This window comes from Apodemus sylvaticus, chromosome 1 (assembly GCF_947179515.1).
Source record: "Apodemus sylvaticus chromosome 1, mApoSyl1.1, whole genome shotgun sequence".
NCBI classification, from domain to species: Eukaryota; Metazoa; Chordata; class Mammalia; order Rodentia; family Muridae; genus Apodemus; species Apodemus sylvaticus.
Window position 1 is genome coordinate 189,074,023 of NC_067472.1, and position 20,120 is coordinate 189,094,142.

General features: G+C 53.8%; 1 protein-coding gene across 2 annotated transcripts; it reads left to right on the forward strand.

Annotated features, from left to right (window-relative positions):
• The first annotated feature begins 12,850 nt into the window (after positions 1–12,850).
• On the forward strand, positions 12,851–19,638 carry Erf (ETS2 repressor factor). Of its 2 annotated transcripts, none has more exons than XM_052168943.1 (4): positions 12,851–13,014; positions 17,297–17,531; positions 17,885–18,000; positions 18,100–19,638. In XM_052168943.1, the coding sequence occupies exons 1-4, from the start codon at positions 12,993–12,995 to the stop codon at positions 19,383–19,385; spliced, it is 1,659 nt and encodes a 552-aa protein (XP_052024903.1). In that variant the 5' UTR covers positions 12,851–12,992; the 3' UTR covers positions 19,386–19,638. The 2 variants fall into 2 exon arrangements, with proteins under 2 accessions (XP_052024903.1, XP_052024892.1); XM_052168932.1 differs by lacking the exon at positions 12,851–13,014 and adding an exon at positions 14,044–14,130.
• The last annotated feature ends 482 nt before the right edge of the window (positions 19,639–20,120 follow it).

Genomic DNA, 20,120 nt, shown 5'->3' on the forward strand with positions numbered 1-20,120 from the left:
CGGGATACCAGCTCTAAGGAAGCTTTCCCTTGCATATGATGGACACCCAAGACAGCAACAGTGAAAGAACACATCTGGTCTATTGTAGTGCATCTTGTCGGGGCTGGTTAGTTTTTAAGTTGACATAAGTACCAAGTCCTGACATAGAGTGACCCCGATTGCCTCCAAAAGATTGCCTAAGTACTATCTTAATTAGTGATTGGTATAGGAAGGTCCTACCCAATGTGGTGGGTACCATTCCTGACAAGGTGGTGTATAAGGAAGCAGACTAAACAATCCACAGAGAGCAAACGATTACGGAGGGCTCTTCCATGGCTTCTGCTTGAGTTCCTGCCCTGAGTTCTGCCCCGGCTTCCCCTCAGATGGGCTTAATGAAATATAAGGTAAAATAAACCCTCCCCATTGAGTTGCTTGGGGTCATGGTGCTTTACCATGTACTAAGACATTGTCCTTACCCTTGCACTATCTGTAAAAGAATGTGCTGTGGTATATGGCTGCTTCACACAGGGCATGCACAAAGCACCCAGTTATCTATGGCACTTAAAGTGAGGCAATTCTCGAGATCTATAGGAAGTTCCCACCTTCCTTGGGGATTCAGGGAAATCTGACTGTCCTTACAAGTTGACAGAGACCCCATACTATTGTAGAACTCCGTTCTCTGTAGTTCAAGCTGGCCACAAACTGGAATTAAATCTTCCTCAGTCTACCAAATGCTAGAAACACAACCATTAATACCGTGTTTGGGCTGGTGAAGAGCACTGGCTGCTCTTCGAAAAGACCAAGATTTGAGGCCAAGCATCCACATGGTGGCTCATAAGCACTGGGTAACTCCAGTTCTAGGGATCCAACACCTTTTTCTGGCCTGGCCTCTGCAGACACAATAAGGCATACAAGTTGTTCACAGCCATACATACAGGCCAACAGTATGCATATTTAAAACAAAACACATAATAGCTGGTCGGTGGTGGCACACGCCTTTAATTCTAGTATTCTAGGCAGAGGCAGGTGGACCCTCTGAGTTCAAGGCTAGCCTGGTCTACAGTAAACGAGGTCCAGGACAGCCAGGGCTATATATAGTAAGACTCGGTTGCCCAAACAAAGCATTTGGATAGCTGATGGCAGTCACCAAGTAAGGGGTGGTAGGGTCCACAACAGTTACAGGGAACAAGACAGGTATAGCCCTGGCTATCCTGGAACTCACTCTGTAGACCAGCCTGGCCTCGAACTCAGAAATCCACCTGCCTCTGCCTCCCGAGTGCTCAGACTAAAGGCGTGAGCCCCCACTGCCTGGCAAATTTGGATACAAAGAAGATTATGCCTTCCTCAGGGAGGCTACCGCTGGGCAGTTCCCAGTTCCCACTGTCCATAGAAGCCTGTTTTATGGAAGAGGCTCAAACAGATCAGAGCGAAGGTGTGTTTCCCCCCCTGCCCCCTCCCCCCATCAGTTCACGGGAGGTGTGAGGATTGCACAAACACATCTTGCCAAGGAAATGTTCTGCTGTTAGTGCAAAGACTTTCTGGCTCTAGTGTGATTACACTGTCCCCCACAGAAGGGATTCCCTCACCTGCACTGCTTGTAAACGTTACAGCACAGGCATGCAGGGAGACCTGTCAGTGGGAGTTTACACGGGCCAAGGATTCTTGGAGGAAAGGTGTGTGTGTGTGTGTGTTTGGGGAGCTGTATCCTGCCTCTGAGAGAATTGCTTAAACTACAGTTAACTTACACACCCAGTTACACTGTCCTGTGGGGGAGGGGAGGTGTTGCTGGAGGTAAACCGGTACTGCCTTGGGTTGCCTGGGGTCAAATCTCAGTTGGGCTTCTTCCCAAACTGTGTGGTGAAGGTCACTTAATCCCCCCACCCCCCAAGGCCTTGATTTCCACCTCTTTTAAAATGGGAATAGGCCTGAGGGTGGGGCTCAGAAGTAGAGCAATTGCCAAACCCCAGATTTGAGATCCTAGGTTCTCTTCCCGGCAGGAAATATAAAAAGGAGGGGGGGAGGGGGAATAAAAGACCTTGGTGGCTTTGTCGGGAAGGCTAGTGAGTTAGAGCAGCTCAAGCTAGTGCTTTCTGAACAGTGGGATGAAGTTCCTCTGATGTGGGATGAAGTTCCGCAGATGTTAAGAAGAAAGGAGACCTAGGCCTGGGTCCGGATGGCACCACTTAGAGGTGGGAGTGGGAGCATCCGATCCGGATGGTGGTCAGGAGGTCAAGGAAAGCCTTGGCTAGAGAGGGAGCTGGAGGGCAGCCAGGCTAAAGGAGACCCTATTTCAGGAACCAACAAGGAAACCAAAAAAGAACAGCCGCATTCATCATGAGGAAATCTTAAGGCAGGAAGGAATGCCATGGGGGGGGGGGGGGGCGCCATACCGGAGGACCACTGGGACCTGGGCTGCTTGAACAGACCTGAGCTGGGAAAGCAGGAGAAAGAAAGACAGCAGATACACCATTTATTTAATCAGATTGGTACATTATGATATATATGTATGTATGTATACTAGCACTCTGATCTAGTACCAGTTATACGTTATTTTCCTTATTTAACGAGTTGGGAACGTGGCTTAGTTCAGGAGCCCATGCTTTAGCATGGACAACGCCCCGGGTTTCATAAATAAATAATAAACTTACAGCAATAAAAAGCCAGGCAGTGGTGGCGCACGCCTGTAATCCCAGCACTCTGGGAGGCAGAGGCAGGCAGATTTCTGAGTTCGAAGCCAGCCTGGTCTACAGAGTGAGCTCTAGGACAGCCAGGGCTACACAGAGAAACCCTGTCTTGAAAAAGACCAAACCCCCCCCCCCAAAAAAAAACCGAACAAACAATTACAGTTAATAGAAAAAGAGGACAAGGGAGGCAGTCTATAGGGCAGAGGTACTTGTCACCAAGCTTGGGTCCCAGAGTTCGATTCCCTGAGAGTTGTCTTCTAAACGTCACTGGGTGATGTGTGGCATACACATGTCTTGTCCCCAGCATGGATTTCTCTGAGTTCTAGGCCAGCCAGGGCTAAAAATGAGACTGGTCTCAATACCCTTCAAACATACCCCTAAAAAAAAACAAACAAACAAACAAACAGCAAACCAGAGCAGAAGCTGGGAAAATGGCATTTAAGAATGTTCACTGCTCTTCCAGGGCATGCGCAATCAGTTCCCAGAACTCTCCAGGCAGCTCACAAACACTGTAACTCCCATTCCAGGGGATCTGACAACCCCTTCTGGCCTCCATGGGCAGCAGGCACACGCATGATACATAGGTGCATACAGGCAAAAAAAAAAAACAAAACCTTGTACACACACAAAAATAATTTTGGAGGTGACAAGGATTTCTTTTATTTTTTTTCTTTTGAAACAGGGTCTCACTTTATAGCTTTGGCTATCCTGGAACTTGATATGTAGACCAGGCTGACCAGCCTCGAACTCCCAGAGCTCCACGTGCCTCTGCTTCCCAGGCGCTGGGGTTAATGACATGGGCCATGGTGCCCAATAATTTTTTTTTTAAGAATACTTTGCTTAAAGTGGTAGACTTCAAAAAATTATAACACAGGGCCGACCTGGGGACACAAGCCTTTTATCCTAGCACTCAAGACGCAGAGACAAGAGTGAGACAAGAGCGCTCTGGCAGAGTCTCAGGGAGTTTGAGGCCAGCCTGGTCTACAGTGGGAGTCAGGGATAGCCAGGGCTGGTTACACAAACCCTGACTTGAAGAACACATACGTGTGTGTGTGTGTGTGTGTGTATGTCTGTGTGTGTGTGTCTGTGTGTGTGTCTGTGTGTGTGTCTGTGTATGTCTGTGTGTGTGTCTGTGTGTGTCTGTGTGTGTGTCTGTGTGTGTATATGTCTGTGTGTGTGTCTGTGTGTGTGTGTCTGTGTGTGTGTCTGTGTGTCTGTGTATGTCTATGTGTGTGTATCACAAGAGAGAGAGAGAGAGAGAGAGAGAGAGAGGCAGAAGGAACCGCCATGAGACTGCCGAGGTTGAGGCCTGCCTGCCCTACACAGTGACAGCTTCAAACGAAACAGAGGAGTCAAAACAAACAACAATAGGACAGCGTGGCGTGAACTCATGAGTCCACTGTGCTCCACAGCTGGAGAACTAGGAGTCTGTTCAAAGTCAGCCTCAGCTACACAGGATGCTCAATGCCTTCTTGGACCACATCAAAACCAAACCAAACCAAAACAGACAAACAAACAAACAAAATCTCAGCCAAAGTAGCGGAGGAGGCCGGCCTTGTCTGGCCTCAGTGGGAGAGGGTGAGCCTCATCTGGAAGAGACTTGATGCCCCAGGGAAGGGGGAGGCCAGGTGGGGTGGGGGTGGGGGTTGTGAGCTGGGGGTGGGTGGGCAGGGGTAGGGTAGGGAGTACCCTCTCGGAGGCAAAGTGGAGGAGGGAGAGCAACATTTAGAATGTAAATAAATGGCCGGGCGGAAATAAATGGCCGGGGCGGTGGTGGCACACGCCTGTAATCCCAGCACTTGGGAGGCAGAGGCAGGCAGATTTCTGAGTTCGAGGCCAGCCTGGTCTACGGAGTGAGTTCCAGGACAGCCAGGGCTACACAGAGAAACCCTGTCTCGAAAAAAAACAAATCCAAAAAACCAAAAAAAAAAAAAAAAAAAGAATGTAAATAAATGAAACAATAAGAAATAAGAAAAAACCTAAGGGTGGAAGGAAACACCAAAATATACATTTTTTGTGTTGTTTTCCCTTTTTTTTTTTTTTTGCAGCTGAAATTTTTTTATTTTTACATCATCATCATCATCATTTCTACCTCCTGACTGTAGTTTCCCCTCCCTCGTCTCTTCGTCATTTTCTTTTTGACACAGGCTCTCCGTCTGCAGTCCTCACTGTCCTCCAACTAGCTTTGCAGGCGAGCCTGCCTGGCCTCAAACTCACGGAGACCCTCCTCCATGCGCCTTCTCGGTGCCTCCGCCAGGCTCAACTTGCTTGGTTTTGTTTTTTTGTTTTTTGTTTTTTCCTTTTAATGTTGTATCAGATATATTTATTTTATGTATCTGCATGGCAGTGAGCCATCTGTAGACGGTACCCTTCAAGGTCAGAAGAGGGCGTTGGATTCCTGGAAACGGATGGATGTGAACCCCAGCGTGAGGGTCAGGAACTGAATCTGAGTCCCCCACAGAGACCACAAGGCTCTAAACCACCCGGAAGTCTCCGCGGCCACACCTTTCCCTGGGTTCCTTTTGACAGGATTTACACTGAATCAGGCTGCCCCACCTCTCTAGGTAGTCTAGATCGACTTCACATCTGAAATCCTCCGTCTCAGCCTCTTGAGCCCTAGGATCACAGGAGGCTTGAGCCTGGGTACTTTGCATTTGCTACTCCTGCTAAGGACCCAGAGCTGGTTCCCATCTCTGGGAGAGCTAAGAGTCTGAGTCTCCAGTCCAGGGGCCCAGCGCCTCCTCTCCTGGTACTAGGTTCACACACACTTGCAAAAACCCAGGGAAAGAGTCCTACGCGTAGAAGAAAAATCAATCTTTAGAAGGTGGGATGGAGCTAGCGCACGCACCCACGTTGGGAGGAGGAGGAGGCTCCTCTCTGTCTCCAGCCCAGGTGCAGGCATCTGACCCCTCTGACCTCCAAGAGCACCGGCCTTCACCTGCATGTAAGCCCCACAGGTACACACACATACACACGTAACTTAAACTAACTTTAAAAGGAAATCTTAAGCCGGGCGGTGGTGGCGCACGCCTGTAATCCCAGCACTCTGGGAGGCAGAGGCAGGCGGATTTCTGAGTTCGAGGCCAGCCTGGTCTACAGAGTGAGTTCCAGGACAGCCAGGACCACACAGAGAAACCCTGTCTCAAAAAATAAAAACAAACAAAAAAATCAAAACAAACAAAAAAAGTAAATCTTAGGCTGAGGAGATAGATAGCTTAGGGGTTGAGAGGACTCGCTGCTCTTCCAAGAGGACCTGGGTTCTGATCTTAGCACCCACAGCAGGCAAACCGCAGTTCCAGGGGAGGATCAGACGCTGTCGTCTGGTCTCCTTTGGCACCTATACACATGTGAATATATTCACACATGCCCACCACTCATGCACACACACACTCACACACACACACACACAATACTTCTAAAAAATATTTTAAAAAAAAATTTTCAAGGGTAAGGTCATCCGTGCATTTAATTCCATCATAGGGAAGGGAGCAGCAGGCAGGCGCTCTGTAAATTTGAGGCTAGCCTGGTCTACATGATGAATTCCAGGCCAGCTAGACCCAAACGATGACACCCATTCTCAATTTTTTTCTCTTTTCTTCTCTTCTTTCTTTTTTTGTTTCTTTCTTTTTTTTCTTTTTTGTTTTGTTTTTCTTTCTTTTTTTTCTTTTTTTTTTCTTTCTTTTTTTTTTCTTTTTTTTTTCTTTCTTTCTTTTTTTTTTTTTTTTGAGACAGGGTTTCTCTGTGTAGCCCTGGCTGTCCTGGAACTCACTCTGTAGACCAGGCTGGACTTGAGGACAATTTCTTTTTTTCAAGTATGGTGCTGGGGAGGGAGCCAAGGGTCTCAAACATGCTAAGCATGCACTCTACTGCCCAACCCCACCTCTCAGCCTCACAGGTGTGATTATTTTTATTCGAAGAAGAAAGTCTGTTTTGTGAGCCAGGGTCTAACCATGTAGGACCGATAGGTCTAAAACCTACTACATAGACCAGGTTAGCCTACTACATAGACCAGGTTAGTATTGAACTCGTGACTCCTGTTTCCGGCCCGTAAGTGCTGGGATGACCAGCATGTCCCTGACTAGCCTCATTTTTTTTTCTTTTTGGTTTTTTGGAAATCTACCTGCCTCTGCCTCCCAAGTGCTGGGATTACAGGCGTGTGCCACCACCGCCCGGCAGCCTCATACTTTTTAAGGAGTCCGTACGTAGCCATGAGCCAGAAGGCACCTGTCAGCTCAGCCGTCAGGAGGCTACGGTAGGCAGATAGCTCTGCATTTGGGGTGAGGTCAGCTTGGACTATGCGGTGAGATACTGTTTCAAAGACAAATAGTATATGCTGTCACGATCTGATCTAATTGGTAATCCTGTCCATGCTTCGCCTGTGCTCTGGGCCTTGGGGAAGGAATTCTAGGGCCAAGATTATCTTTGTCATGAGTCAACTCATCCATCAGGAAGCGGTATCGGTATCGGTGGTATCGGTGGTATCGGTATCGGTATCAGTATCGGACACGGGTGCAATCACCAAGTCGAGGCAATAATAAAATGGGATATTATTTACCTCCCTTCCCCCCACGCCCTCTTTAACAACATTTTGTTGATTTTTAGTGTGCTTGACTTACAGTTATGCAAGTGCTCCATGTGTGTGCCTGGTGCATACGGAAGTAGGAAGATGACATCGGGTCGCCTGGAACTGGTGTGACATTGGTCAGCCAGCTGCCAGCTGTGCACCAGGAATCAAACCTGCATCTTCTTTGAAAACAACCAGTGAGCTTTAATCCCAGCACTCAGGAGGCAGAGGATCTCTGAGATTGAGGCCAGCCTAGCCTATAGAGTGAGTTTGAGGCCAGCCTGGTCTACAGAACGAGTTCTAGGACAACCATGGCTACACAGAGAAAAAGCATCTCAAGAAAACAAAAAAGAAAAACAATGAATGTTCTTAACCCCTGAGCTATCTCTTCAGTTTTATGAATCTATCATATCATCCTCATCACCATCATCCCCACCGTCATCACCACACCACCACCATCATCTTCATCACTATAACCACCACCATCATCTTCATCACTATCATCACCACCATCACCACTATCATTATTTTGGACATATGGTTTCTCTCTGTGTGTTAGCCCTGACTATCCTGGAATTCTCTCTGTAGCCCAGGTGTCTTAGACGGGGTTTCTATTCCTGCACAAACATCATGACCAAGAAGCAAGTTGGGGAGGAAAGGGTTTATTGAGCTTACACTTCCACGTTGCAGTTTATCACAAAAGGAAGTCAGGACTGGAACTCAAGCAGGTCAGGAAGCAGGAGCTGATGCAGAGGCCATGGTGGGATGTTTCTTACTGGCTTGCTTCCCCTGACTTGCTCAGCCTGCTCTCTTATAGAACCCAAGAGCACCAGCCCAGGGACAGCACCACCCACAAGGGCCCTCCCACCTTGATCACTAATTGAGAAAATGCTCACAGTTGGATATCATGGAGGCACTTCCCCAACTGAAGTTCCTTTCTCTGTGATAACTCCAGTCTGGGTCAAATTGACACACAAAACCAGCCAGTGCACCAGGCTACCCTGAAACTCACAGATCCCTTCTGTCTTTGCCCTCTGAGTGCTGGGATAAAAGGTGTGTGCCACCACTGCCTGGATGTCCGTGTTATTCTTGACCTCAAACTGGATCTATGAGAAAGATGACCTTCAACTCCTGATCCTCCTGCCTCCAACTCTCAAGTGTGTTGATTATTGTGTGTCACCACCACACTTCCTTCACCTGTGTGAGAGAGCTCCCTTGAAGATGGCCAGGTTCACAACTGTACTACTTTTTAGGCTGAGAACCACACAGTAGTCACACAAATTGGAGAAAGAAGTTACAGTAAGATCCATGAGTAAATTACTGCACAGGACATAAAGCCAGGGACATTTCCAGCCCCTGGCTCCATTCCCTCCACTAGGTGATGGTGGCGCGTGTGGCCTTAATCCCAGGCACTCAGAAGGGAGAGACAGACAGCTCTCTGTCCTGGCCCACAGAGCGAGCTCCAGGCCAGCCAGGCTACAAAGGAAACTCCGGATACTCAGCAGACATTGTCTATCTGCATGTCCGAATCCACGGCAACGTGTGTAGGTGCCAGAGGGAAACTTTTAGGTTTTGACTTTTTCCTTCCACTGTGTGGGACCCAGGATCAGACTCAGGTCGTCAGGCTTAGCAGCAAGCAAGAACCTTCCTTCATCCATGGAGCCATCCTACCAGCCACTATAGCATTTATTTATCTTTGAGATCTCCTGCAATTCAGGCTGGCCTTGGACAAACTCGGCTTGCTTTGTAGAAGAGGCTAGCCCTAAACTCCAGCTTTCAGCCTTCCTTGCTTACGCATTATCATCCAGCCTGACCTTTGGCTTGAGTTTTTGTCTGTATGTATATATGTGACTGTGAGATAGGCCAGGTTGGTTTCAGACCGCTTATCTAGCTGAAGGTGACCTTGAACTTCTGACCCTCCAGCCTGCACCTCCCACGTTCAGACATTCAGGGGCATGCATGTCCCGTTTCACTTGGCTCAGGAGCTGGAATGAAGGACTTAGTGCACAGGAGGCAAGCTCTAGACTGTCTGAGCTCTATCTTCAGCAGGGCCCCGACTCCTTTTCCTTTAGCAGTACCTTTTGGAGCTGGAGAGACGGCTTGGCAGTTAAGAGCAAAGGCTGCTCTTCCAGAGGACTAGGGTTCAAATCCCAGAGTCTGCGGGGCAGCTCTCAACCATCCTTCACTGGATTCAGGGTTAGGATATCTGACACCCTCTTCTGGTCGTTTTGGACACCAGACCACATGTGATACACAGACATTCATGCAGGCAATGCACACACATTCATAGAAAATAATAATAATAATAATAGTAAGTTATTTTTAAAAGGATTTAACTCAGTGAATTGCAAGAGTGCAGTGGGCATGAAGGTCAATCAGCATCCACCTTTTTGTTTGTCTGAGACAGGGAGGGTCTTGCTACGCACTCCAAAATGACTTTTTAAACTCGGGATACTCTGTCTCAACCACCCAGATACCGGGACTTCCAGCATCCATCATCAACTTCACAGTGCCCGTGACATGTGTTATTTATAGTTGGGAGTCTGGGAAGGCATAGGGCGCGCACATCAATGGTCACTCTGCATATATGTGTGTGTGTGCGTGCGCGCACGCGCGTGCATTTGCATATATAAACAGATGCATATATTTGCATATATAAACATGTATACATGTTTTTACTCTTTATATTTATTACTACTATACATTAAATTTTATTTGTACATTTATTTTGTTATTTTAAAAAATATTTTGAGCTGGGCAGTGGTAGAGAACACCTTTAATCCCAGCACTCCCGAGGCAGAGGCAGGCAGATCTCTGATTTTGAGACCAACCAGGTCTACACAGTGAGTTCCAGGATAGCCAAGGATATGCAGAGAAACCCTGTCTCGAAAACAAAAACAATAAACAAACAAACAAACAAATAAATAAAATGTTTACCGGGCGGTGGTGGCGCACGCCTGTAATCCCAGCACTTGGGAGGCAGAGGCAGGCGGATTTCTGAGTTTGAGGCCAGCCTGGTCTACAGAGTGAGTTCCAGGACAGCCAGGGCTACACAGAGAAACCCTGTCTCGATAAAACCAAATCCAAAAAAAATAAAAAAACAAAAAATAAAATAAAATAAAAAAATAAATAAAATGTTTATCTGGGTGGCACATACCTTTAATGTCAGCACTCAGGAGGCAGAGGCAGCCAGGTTGTTGGGAGTTCAAAGTCAGCTTGGTCTACATTGTGAGCTCTAAAGCAGCTAGAAGAATAAATCAAAGAGACCTGATTTAAAAAAAAATACCCAATTAACAAAGTGTGTGTGTGTGTATGTGTACGTGTGTGTATGCTCTCGCATGTGTGTGCGTGTATGTGTGTGCGTGCGTATGTGTACGTGCACGCGCGAGTGTGTGTGTATGCACGTGCATGCGTGCATGTGTGTGTGTGTGTGTGTGTGCGCGTGTATTGAATGTGCCTAGAATGGGAGGTCCAGGCAGTTGTGGGCTGCCTGACACTGTCTTGGGAACTGACTAGGGTTGTCTACAAGAGGTGTTCTTAACTGCTGAGCCACCTCTCTACCCTCCCCATTTTGGTTTCTTGAGACTGTTTCATGCTGTAGCACAGGCTAGCCTTGAACTCTCCTGTAGCCCAGGCTGGCCCTGAAATGGACCAGTCCTCTGGCTTCAGCATCAATTGTGAGTGTTGAGAGCACATGAGTGAGCTATCTTTCATGCATAGCTTTACTTAATTAATTCTCAGTGTTGGCAGTGTAACAGAGACTCCCAAGCGTGCCACAGACACTGAGCTAGTACCCCGTCCAAATAGCTCCATTTTTACAGATGAGGCGTAAAGAACTTGATCTCACTTGTTCTAGGTAAGAGAGTGGGCAGGAGAAGTAGGGTGGCCACTCAAGTCTGTTTTTGTTGTCAAGAAGTGGGGACATAGGTGTGTGTGTGTGTGAGTGTGTGTGTGTGTTGCGGATCTATTTTAAACAGTGAAGTACTATGGCAAAACTGGAATCGTACAGACCGGGCCTTGACTACTGATTCCAGCACTTCCTTGCTATAGGATTTGGGCAGATTGATTTCCCCCGTAAGAAAGAGCCTTTTATTTCTAATCTGTGGTAGGGGTTACAATAGCAGGCCCCTCACTGGGATTTTCTGAGTATGAAGATGTTACAGACAATGCTTGGCTCAAGGCCTGGCACATCGTGAACACTCACAATTGAGAGCTGTTATTGTAACAATGATGATTATTGCTGGACCACGCTGCTCCCAGAGGGTTACAATATCCGTGGGGAGCTGCACTGTCCGTAGGCGTAGGCAAGGTTACATAATTCCCCAAAGGGGTGACTCTTCCCTGGAGGCCACGGTCTCCCTAAGGAGGGGCATTCGACCGCTCTGCAGCACCCGCGAGCTGGTTTAAAGGCTGAATAGGAACCTAGCCACGGAGAAGTTTGGGTTTGAAGCCTTAAGCACCTATAGCTGGAACCAGATAGGCCTCCCCTCTTGCCCGCCGCGGCTCCCAGCCCGGATTCGTCATCTTTTCAGTCTCCTAGCCCCCTATCTCTTCCTTTGGTAACTCCGGTTTGTTTTTCATTATTTCCCTGAGACTGTTTAGACTTAGCTTATGAGAATACAGCTTCTGTTTCCCCTCTACCCAGCAGCAGGCTGCCTACCTGCATCCGATCGGTACCCCGATTTCCTGTCTCCATCCATTCCTCCCATCTGCTGTAGCGAACAGATTTAACACCTCCCCTAAGCTCGGGCCTTTGGTCTTAAGCCTCGTCTTCCTCTCTCCTGGCGACCCCCAATGCTCCTCCGGAGCACATTTGTTCAGACTTGGGTCGCCCCCAGCATCCTGGCACTATCTCCGGAACCCCCTGCTCCAGTGTGGAGGTGGGGGTACCTCCGGCCGCGTTCCTAGGACAGCTGCAGCCTAGGGACAGTGGCGATTGTGGGGGCTCCCGAATGCATTCTCTGGTCACTTCCTCCCCAGCTGGACCGGGTCTATCAGGAAGGCCAAGACCCCATCTCCACAGGAGTCGAGGGTACAGCCGCCTCCCCATTTCCGATGCTGGGAAAAGTTTCCCACCCATTCCACCCCACCCCTGGACAGCTGCCCTCTTTCAGGCTCGAGGTTGAGGGGGGTTGGGTAAACTCAGGCTGGGAAATGGCTGTGCTCTTGATCATCCTCCAAGATCCAGACTCCGCCCCCCTGCGGAGAAGATTCTGCCCCTTCCCCACAAAAATTTCTGATCGTTCCCCCTTCATAAAATTCCTGTCCTCCAAAAGGTCCCAAAAGAAACTCTGGAGCCAGGAAAGGACAGAAGAGAGGCAGCAGGTACTGAGTGCTGAAGACTTAAGTTCTTCTGACTTAGAGCCTCCAAGAAGGGTCGTGACCCCCAGGACCTCCTCGGCCCCTCCCTGCCCTCTTCTCACCCCCCCACCCCCACACTCCCCCGCCGCGCGGCCCCTTTAAGCCAAGAGCCGGCCGGTCCTCAGTGGCTGCGCGCCGGCAAGCGTGTGTGAGTGCGCGGGAGGGGGCGGGCACAGTGTCTCCATGGCGACGCGGTGGTGACGTCGCCGGCCGGGGGGCGTGGGCGTCCCGGCCCCGGAGTGCGATATTAACCCGGGAGGCGGCGGCGGGGAGGGGAGAGGCTCTGAGAGGCGAGGCCGGGTGCGGCGGCGAGGGCGTCCCAACGGGCGCGGGACGGGACGGGGCAACGCGGGCGCCAGGAGCAGCGGCCCGGAGTCGGGGCGCCTTGCCCCGGGCCCCCCAGCATGAAGACCCCGGCGGACACAGGTGGGGGCGGGGGTAGCACGTGTGGGGGAGACTTGTTGCCCTGGGAAACCGGGAGGAAAAACTTTGGGTGGGGGCTGAAGGGGTTCTGGAGAGCCCGATGGATACCCAGTTCTTGGGGACCCCCGAGCACTCGAGACCTGTTGCTTCTAAGCGGCGCGAGCTGGGGTGCTGCCTGGGAGCCCCAATTCCGTGGATCCTTTCGGAATGGTGTGGGTGCTGCGGGTGCTGGGCTTTCCCTGCCCGGACCCGGCAACCTGGGTTCTCCCGGGATCACTGGGGTGGCAGAGTCCCCTCCCTGTCGTTCTGTCACGTTGCACTCCGGGGGCCGGGACGTGTGCGGGGCGAGGTGGGGGATTCTGTACAGGGGACCCGCTATGCTCGGTTCTGCGCTGCGCGGTCCGGCCCGTGACCTTCACGGCGGCGCGTGCCCAGCACCGGGTGAGCGGGATACGGGATGGCCTGGAGCTGGGCGTGAGTGGGGAACACGGGACTCGGGGTCCGGGCTGCACCGCCCCTCCCCCGTCCGTCTCCTCGCTCCCCCGCCCGGACTGAGTCGCAAAGTTCCAAAGCGCAGCCCGAACGTTCGAAAAAGGAACTTTTTGTTTCCGACCTTAGAACGCGCGGCTTTAAGGTGGCTCAGGGGAGACTTGGGTACCCTCCTCCGGCGCGGGCGGAGGCTGGGAGTTGAGGGTGGGAAAGATGGGGGGGGGGGAAATGCAGAGACTCCCTCTTCGTCCTTTCCCCTCCCCGATCCTGCGCCTCTTTCAGCCGGCCGTCTTTTCCCTCCGCCCCTCTCTTCCCCGCCAAGTTGCTCCTCCTTAAGGGGCCAGGGTTCCCCTCCCCCCCCCCCCGTTCGCGGGGCGGGGGGCAGCAGGATTAACCCCCCCTCCCACTCGGACTTTCCCCCCTTCCCCTCCCCCGCCGCCCCCGGGCTCGCACCGGCTGGACTTTGCGCCCGGGCGCGCGGGGGGAGGGGGCCTCGCCGCCCCCTGCCCGTCTGCCCCGTCGGAATCCGGCCCGGGGCGGGGACGAGGGAGGGGGAAGGGGGCCGGGCGCCGCTGTTCAAACTTGTTTCCTTCCCCCGGCGGCGGCCGCGGCTCCGGCTCCTATGTGCGGGTGTGTGCCCCGACCGGCCCACCCACCCCACCTCCCTGCTCGGCGGGTGGGGGCGGCTCTTAAAGGGCTCGGAGCAGGGCTCGGGCGCCAGGGGATTGGGGCCAAGGAGGGGGTCGGGAGTGGGGTAGGGGTGCGCAGTGCCGTAGGGTCAGTCACGTGCGTCCCACTTACTCCCCACTCCCGGACTCCCACAGGCTCCCGGGCTGCCGGGCCCTGGGGGCAGCAGGAGCCTCGCCTCACTCGGGGAGGGGACCAAGGCGCCCAGACAACCCCGCCTTGTCTTCCCTCTGTGTTACGGGCCTTGGCTTGACGGGACCTGTAGGGCCACTGCAGCCCTGTCTGGGGTCCCGGGCATGTGTAAGATTCTCATGGGAAGGCGGGGGGACCGGAACGGCCTCGAGGGCGGTCTGTTTCTCCGACTGCCGGCCACTGTTCGCCCTTCCATCCGATCCTCCATCCCAGCGTTTCTCTGCTCCGCCGTGGCTGTTTCCCACTTCCTGTTTTCTTCCCGGCTCTGGCGCCATCGAGGTCTGCCTGGAGTGGGGGAGGTGTTGAGGCCCCCCGGGAGACAGACGTATTTTTCCTCAATCACCACCCCCCCCATCAGACCCCTATATTCGCATAAAAAAAAAAGTTTAGGCAGTCATGTTAAGTTGGGGATTGTTTCCCAGAACTTATGCCCCGACCCAGGCAGGCTTGCACAGTCTGGGATATCCAGGTGAGCCTTCTGGGACCCAGCCATCACTGCCCTTCCTGTCTGCAGCTATCTCTACACCCTGTCTGCGTGTGTGGAGCCTTTCCCTCAGTGCAGCTGCTTCCTTACAGCCTCACTGGACCCCCATGCTCGAGAGGTCTTGCACCCTCCAGCTTTCTTGCTGCAGAGCTGGTGTTTCCGTGATTTAAGCACGTGGACCCGTATACAACACACACATGGTCTCCTTGCCCGTGCCTGGCTCCTGGCTCCAAGGCCTGGGGAACAGAGCCCCATTGAGACACCCTGACGTCACCCCCACTCCGTCCCCTCCCCAAAGCTGGGAACAGGCCCTCGTGTATGCTGTGTCCGATGAGGAAAGCCGGTACTAGGGTGGTGCTGGGGTGGGCCTGGGCATGAGGAGGGGTCTCTGCCAGAAGTAGCAGCCAGGGTCCAGGCCCTGGGGGTGGTGGTTCTCAGGGAAGGAGGTTAGCAAGGGGGCCTGGGACAGCTCCCAGAATGCGGGCTTGAGGCCTTTCCAGAGCCCCCCCACCTCCTTTCCGAGTTCCCTTTGTGTTGCATGTAGTCTCTCTCACTCCCTCTCTTCTGCAAAGTTTATTTTTAGCCTCCTGCTCCCCCGCTCCCAGGACTGTCGCTGCACACACGTTGCCTGGTTACCGGGACACGGAGGCTGGGGCTGGTGGGCTGGGAAGGGTGGCTTTAATTTTGGGGGGGGGAGGGTGGAAGTCAGTACACCCCTCCACCTCCGGATTGATGTCTTAGGGGCCTTAGCCCCCCTCTTGGGACAGGGAGCCAGATTGGAACTGAGATAGGAGAACTGGGGAGCTTCATGCCCTGAAGGGAGCCAGGAGTTTTTTTGGAGGTGGTTCCAGGATAGGTGGAGGGGTGACTTGATGACTTGGGTTCCCAAAGATCTCAGGGCCCTTAGGGATACTCCCTGACCTGCTTCCCTATATCAGGGCAAGGATAATGGGATGACCACCTGGGTTCCCAAGACAAGGATGCGCCTTTGGGTGCTGGGTCCTTGGAAGGGGTCATCAGGGGCTGTCACTGCTAGGCTGACGGGGACTGCTGGGGTGGGACGCTGGGCCCAACATCCCACACAGCTGGAAGCCCTGTTCTGCAACCTGGCAGCCGCTGGCTGGCTTGAGGTGGGGATTTCTGAATGGGGCATGTGGCCTAGGTAGGAGTGTTGACCAGGCCTTCCCTGTCCCCTTTCACCTAGGCCCAGGGTTCGCCTGACCGCCTGTTCAGGGAACACTGAGTTATGATGCATTGGGAAAAGGTAGTCTCCAAAGGAAGGACGGGAACCACTTTTGGATTTCAGATTAGGGAGGCTGAATCTTGCACAGTCTTGCTTGCTTACTGTTTGAATTGGACCCCGCCCATTTTTAAGCATACACCTTGGTCCTCCTTCTCCAGTGGCTCCAGGGCCCCTGATCTGCCTCCCCCCACCCCTCCGTGTCTTCCTCCCTTTCCCTCCTCCCACCCCTCCATTACCGGCTGCCTAGTGCTGAATTATTGATGGCCCCTGATTACCCGGGGGTTTGGGAAATGACAACAACCGCAGCCCCCCCACCCCAGGCTGCCCACCCCCCTCCAGGGACCAAGTCAGCCCGCCACCAACCTCCACCCAAGGTTAATGCTGGGGGCGGGCCAGCAGGTGGGCTGGGAGTCAGCGGAGGATGAGAAGGCAGAAGAGGCAAGGAGAAGACAGTTCTGAGCCTGCTTGGGCTCCATCTGGGCCAGGTCCCCGCCATCCAGGTCCTAAGGGTGGACCTGGGAAGGGCATTGTGGCTCAGAGGGTCCAGTGCTGTGGGGGTTGGGGGGGCTCTCAGACAGTCTGGGTTTCACTCTCAAGGGAAGACAGAAGCCTCTGTGTGTGCAAGCGCTGACCTCATCGACAGCCAGCCACCCCACCCGGCCTGGTCCTTTTAAGAAAAAAAAAATCCTCTCCAGTCCTGGGTGGGAGTTTGAGCTTCTATAACCTGAGAGGAAAGATCAGATGTTTCTGAGGGGAAACCACAGAAGCTGAGGGGCACTGTTAGCTGTGAATGGAAGATGGGGTACACATAGGGGGCCGTGTCCCCATCCTGCTGGCCACGTGTACCCTTTCCTGCCCCTCACCCTCCCTCCCTGGCAGCCCTGCCCGCCATCCTGGCTTGGTGCCTGGGCCCCTGGCACTAGCCCCGGGACCCGCCGCCGTTGGTTTCCTGTTTCTCCCGGTGTCGCTGGAGCAGACTCCGGCTTCCCCTCCTCCCAACCCCTGTCTAGCCCCCTCACGCAGATGCACACACTGTTACTCTCTGATTTGGGTCTTCGTCTGGCTGAGGGAAGAGGGCTTTCCTGATGTGGAAGACTGAGGGGTGGGGCGGGACCTAAACTCCAGGGTGGGAGTCAGAGCCCCTACCTTGGCATCTTGACCCCAGGAAACTCCCTGTCTCCTGTCCCTAGGGTTTGCCTTCCCAGATTGGGCCTACAAGCCCGAGTCATCCCCTGGCTCGAGGCAGATCCAGCTGTGGCACTTCATCCTGGAGCTGCTTCGGAAAGAGGAGTACCAGGGTGTCATCGCCTGGCAGGGGGACTACGGGGAATTCGTCATCAAGGACCCCGATGAGGTGGCCCGCCTCTGGGGCGTCCGCAAGTGCAAGCCCCAGATGAACTATGACAAACTGAGCCGGGCCCTGCGGTGAGGAGGGGCTGTGGGCCCCAGAGGACATGTGGCGGGTCCCTATGGCTGGAAATTCCTGCTGCATGAGGACAGGTTTTGGGTTTGATGGCTAGCTAACGCTGGTAGATCCTCTAGCTGTGTAAACTTGGGCCTTGGGCAAGTCCTGTCAGTCTTGTGAACTTGTAGGTCATACAGAGGAGTCCCAGGCAAAGAAATGTAGTCACCACTGGAGCCTCTAGTGCTCCTCACTCTCTGGGTACCTGATTTCTAGGCCATTGGGTACCCTTTATGCATGGTGGCCAGCCGCACGTTGCGGCGCCTGGGTCCTGTGGAGGGTGGTCTGATGGCCCGGTGGTGTTTTATGCCCACAGCTATTATTATAACAAGCGCATTCTGCACAAGACCAAGGGGAAACGGTTCACCTACAAGTTCAACTTCAACAAACTGGTGCTGGTTAATTACCCTTTCATCGACGTGGGGTTGGCTGGTGAGTGTCTGTGGCAGGCCTTGAAGGGTGAAGAGGTGGGTCTTTCTGTGTTCCGAGGAGGCCAGAGATCCTGATGCCAACTCTCCCTTCTTTTGTCAGGGGGTGCGGTTCCCCAAAGCGCCCCTCCAGTGCCATCAGGTGGCAGCCATTTCCGCTTCCCTCCGTCCACGCCCTCCGAGGTGCTGTCCCCCACCGAGGACCCCCGATCTCCACCGGCCTGCTCCTCCTCATCCTCTTCTCTCTTCTCTGCTGTGGTTGCCCGCCGCCTGGGCCGAGGCTCAGTCAGTGACTGTAGTGACGGCACGTCGGAGCTGGAGGAGCCTCTGGGAGAGGACCCCAGGGCACGACCACCTGGCCCTCCAGAGCTGGGTGCCTTCCGAGGGCCCCCCCTGGCCCGCCTCCCGCATGACCCTGGTGTCTTCCGAGTCTATCCTCGGCCCCGGGGTGGTCCTGAGCCCCTAAGTCCCTTCCCTGTGTCACCTTTGGCTGGGCCTGGCTCCCTTCTGCCCCCTCAGCTCTCCCCAGCTCTGCCCATGACTCCCACCCACCTTGCCTACACGCCCTCGCCCACGCTGAGTCCTATGTACCCTAGTGGTGGCGGCGGCCCTAGTGGCTCAGGGGGAGGCTCCCACTTCTCCTTCAGTCCCGAGGACATGAAACGGTACCTGCAGGCCCACACCCAAAGCGTCTACAACTACCACCTCAGTCCCCGCGCCTTCCTGCACTATCCAGGGCTGGTGGTGCCCCAGCCTCAGCGCCCTGACAAGTGCCCGCTGCCGCCCATGGCACCGGAGACCCCGCCGGTCCCCTCCTCAGCCTCGTCTTCCTCTTCCTCCTCTTCATCCCCGTTCAAGTTTAAGCTTCAGCCACCCCCGCTCGGACGCCGGCAGCGGGCAGCCGGAGAGAAAGCTCCCGGAGGCACTGACAAGAGCAGTGGCGGCGGCAGTGGCTCCGGTGGGCTGGCCGAGGGGGCAGGCGCACTGGCCCCCCCACCGCCACCACCCCAGATTAAGGTGGAGCCCATCTCAGAAGGCGAGTCGGAGGAGGTGGAGGTGACTGACATCAGTGACGAAGATGAGGAAGACGGGGAGGTGTTCAAGACCCCCCGTGCCCCGCCCGCTCCCCCAAAGCCAGAGCCCGGAGAGGCACCCGGGGCAGCCCAGTGTATGCCCCTTAAACTGCGTTTTAAGCGGCGCTGGAGTGAAGACTGTCGTCTGGAGGGGGGCGGGTGCCTCTCTGGGGGCCCTGAGGATGAGGGTGAGGACAAGAAGGTGCGTGGGGACACGGGCCCTGGGGAGCCTGGGGGACCCCTCACCCCACGACGGGTGAGCTCCGACCTCCAGCACGCCACGGCCCAGCTCTCCCTGGAGCACCGAGATTCCTGAGAGCTGTGGGCCAGGGTCCCATGCGCCACCCCCGCCCACCCCACTCCCTGAGCTTTTGCTGCCTTAACCCCCCACCCCCCAGCCCTGGAGGTGAAGGCAGCTCTCTTGGTCTCCTTCCTGACTCCTCCCCTTCTCCCCCACATTTTGTATAAAACTTTGAATTTTTTTTTTTTAATGGTAGGGTGGGTGGGTGCCCAGAGCTGGGGGTTAATCTCCTCCTCATCTCTGGGTTTCTAAGTTCTGGGCAAAGTGGTGGTGGGGGTGGGTGGGAGGGGGGGTCTTAAGGGGGGGCACCTCCATTCTGGGGATTTCTATTTGAACAGAGGCTTTGGCCTTAAAACCCAGGAACTTTTTTTATTACAATCGTAGGAAGTAAAGCCTGTCTCCCTCCCTCTTCTCTGCCTCTTACCTCGTCCTCCTCCCCCTTTGTGCCCCTCCCCCAGCCCTAACCCTGCCTTCCTTGCCCCTCCAGGGGGCTGTGAGTGCCTGGGTTTCTTATACCCTGTAAGGTTGCAGCAGGGGCAGGAGGGACAAATTTTATAAACCAAAAATTCTGTGGGGGGGTGGTGGGGTGGGAGGCAGAGGAAGGTGAGGGTGCCGCCGATGGGCCACAAATCTCTACAAGTGCCTGTTCCCTACACCACCCCAGTGCTGTCCCTTCACGCCCACCCCCCAGCTGCTCCTAGGTCTGGCCCATGGGCAGGTGGGTCAGGGGACAGGAAGGGGGGGGGCATC

What these genes read in the sequence shown, in the direction of transcription:
- Erf (XM_052168943.1), top strand. Translation starts at nt 12,993, where the DNA reads ATGAAGACCCCGGCGGACACAG. An exon ending in AAACTGAGCCGGGCCCTGCG is followed by an intron (nt 17,532 to 17,884) that starts GTGAGGAGGGGC and finishes TTATGCCCACAG; the next exon opens with CTATTATTATAACAAGCGCA. An exon ending in CATCGACGTGGGGTTGGCTG is followed by an intron (nt 18,001 to 18,099) that starts GTGAGTGTCTGT and finishes TTCTTTTGTCAG; the next exon opens with GGGGTGCGGTTCCCCAAAGC.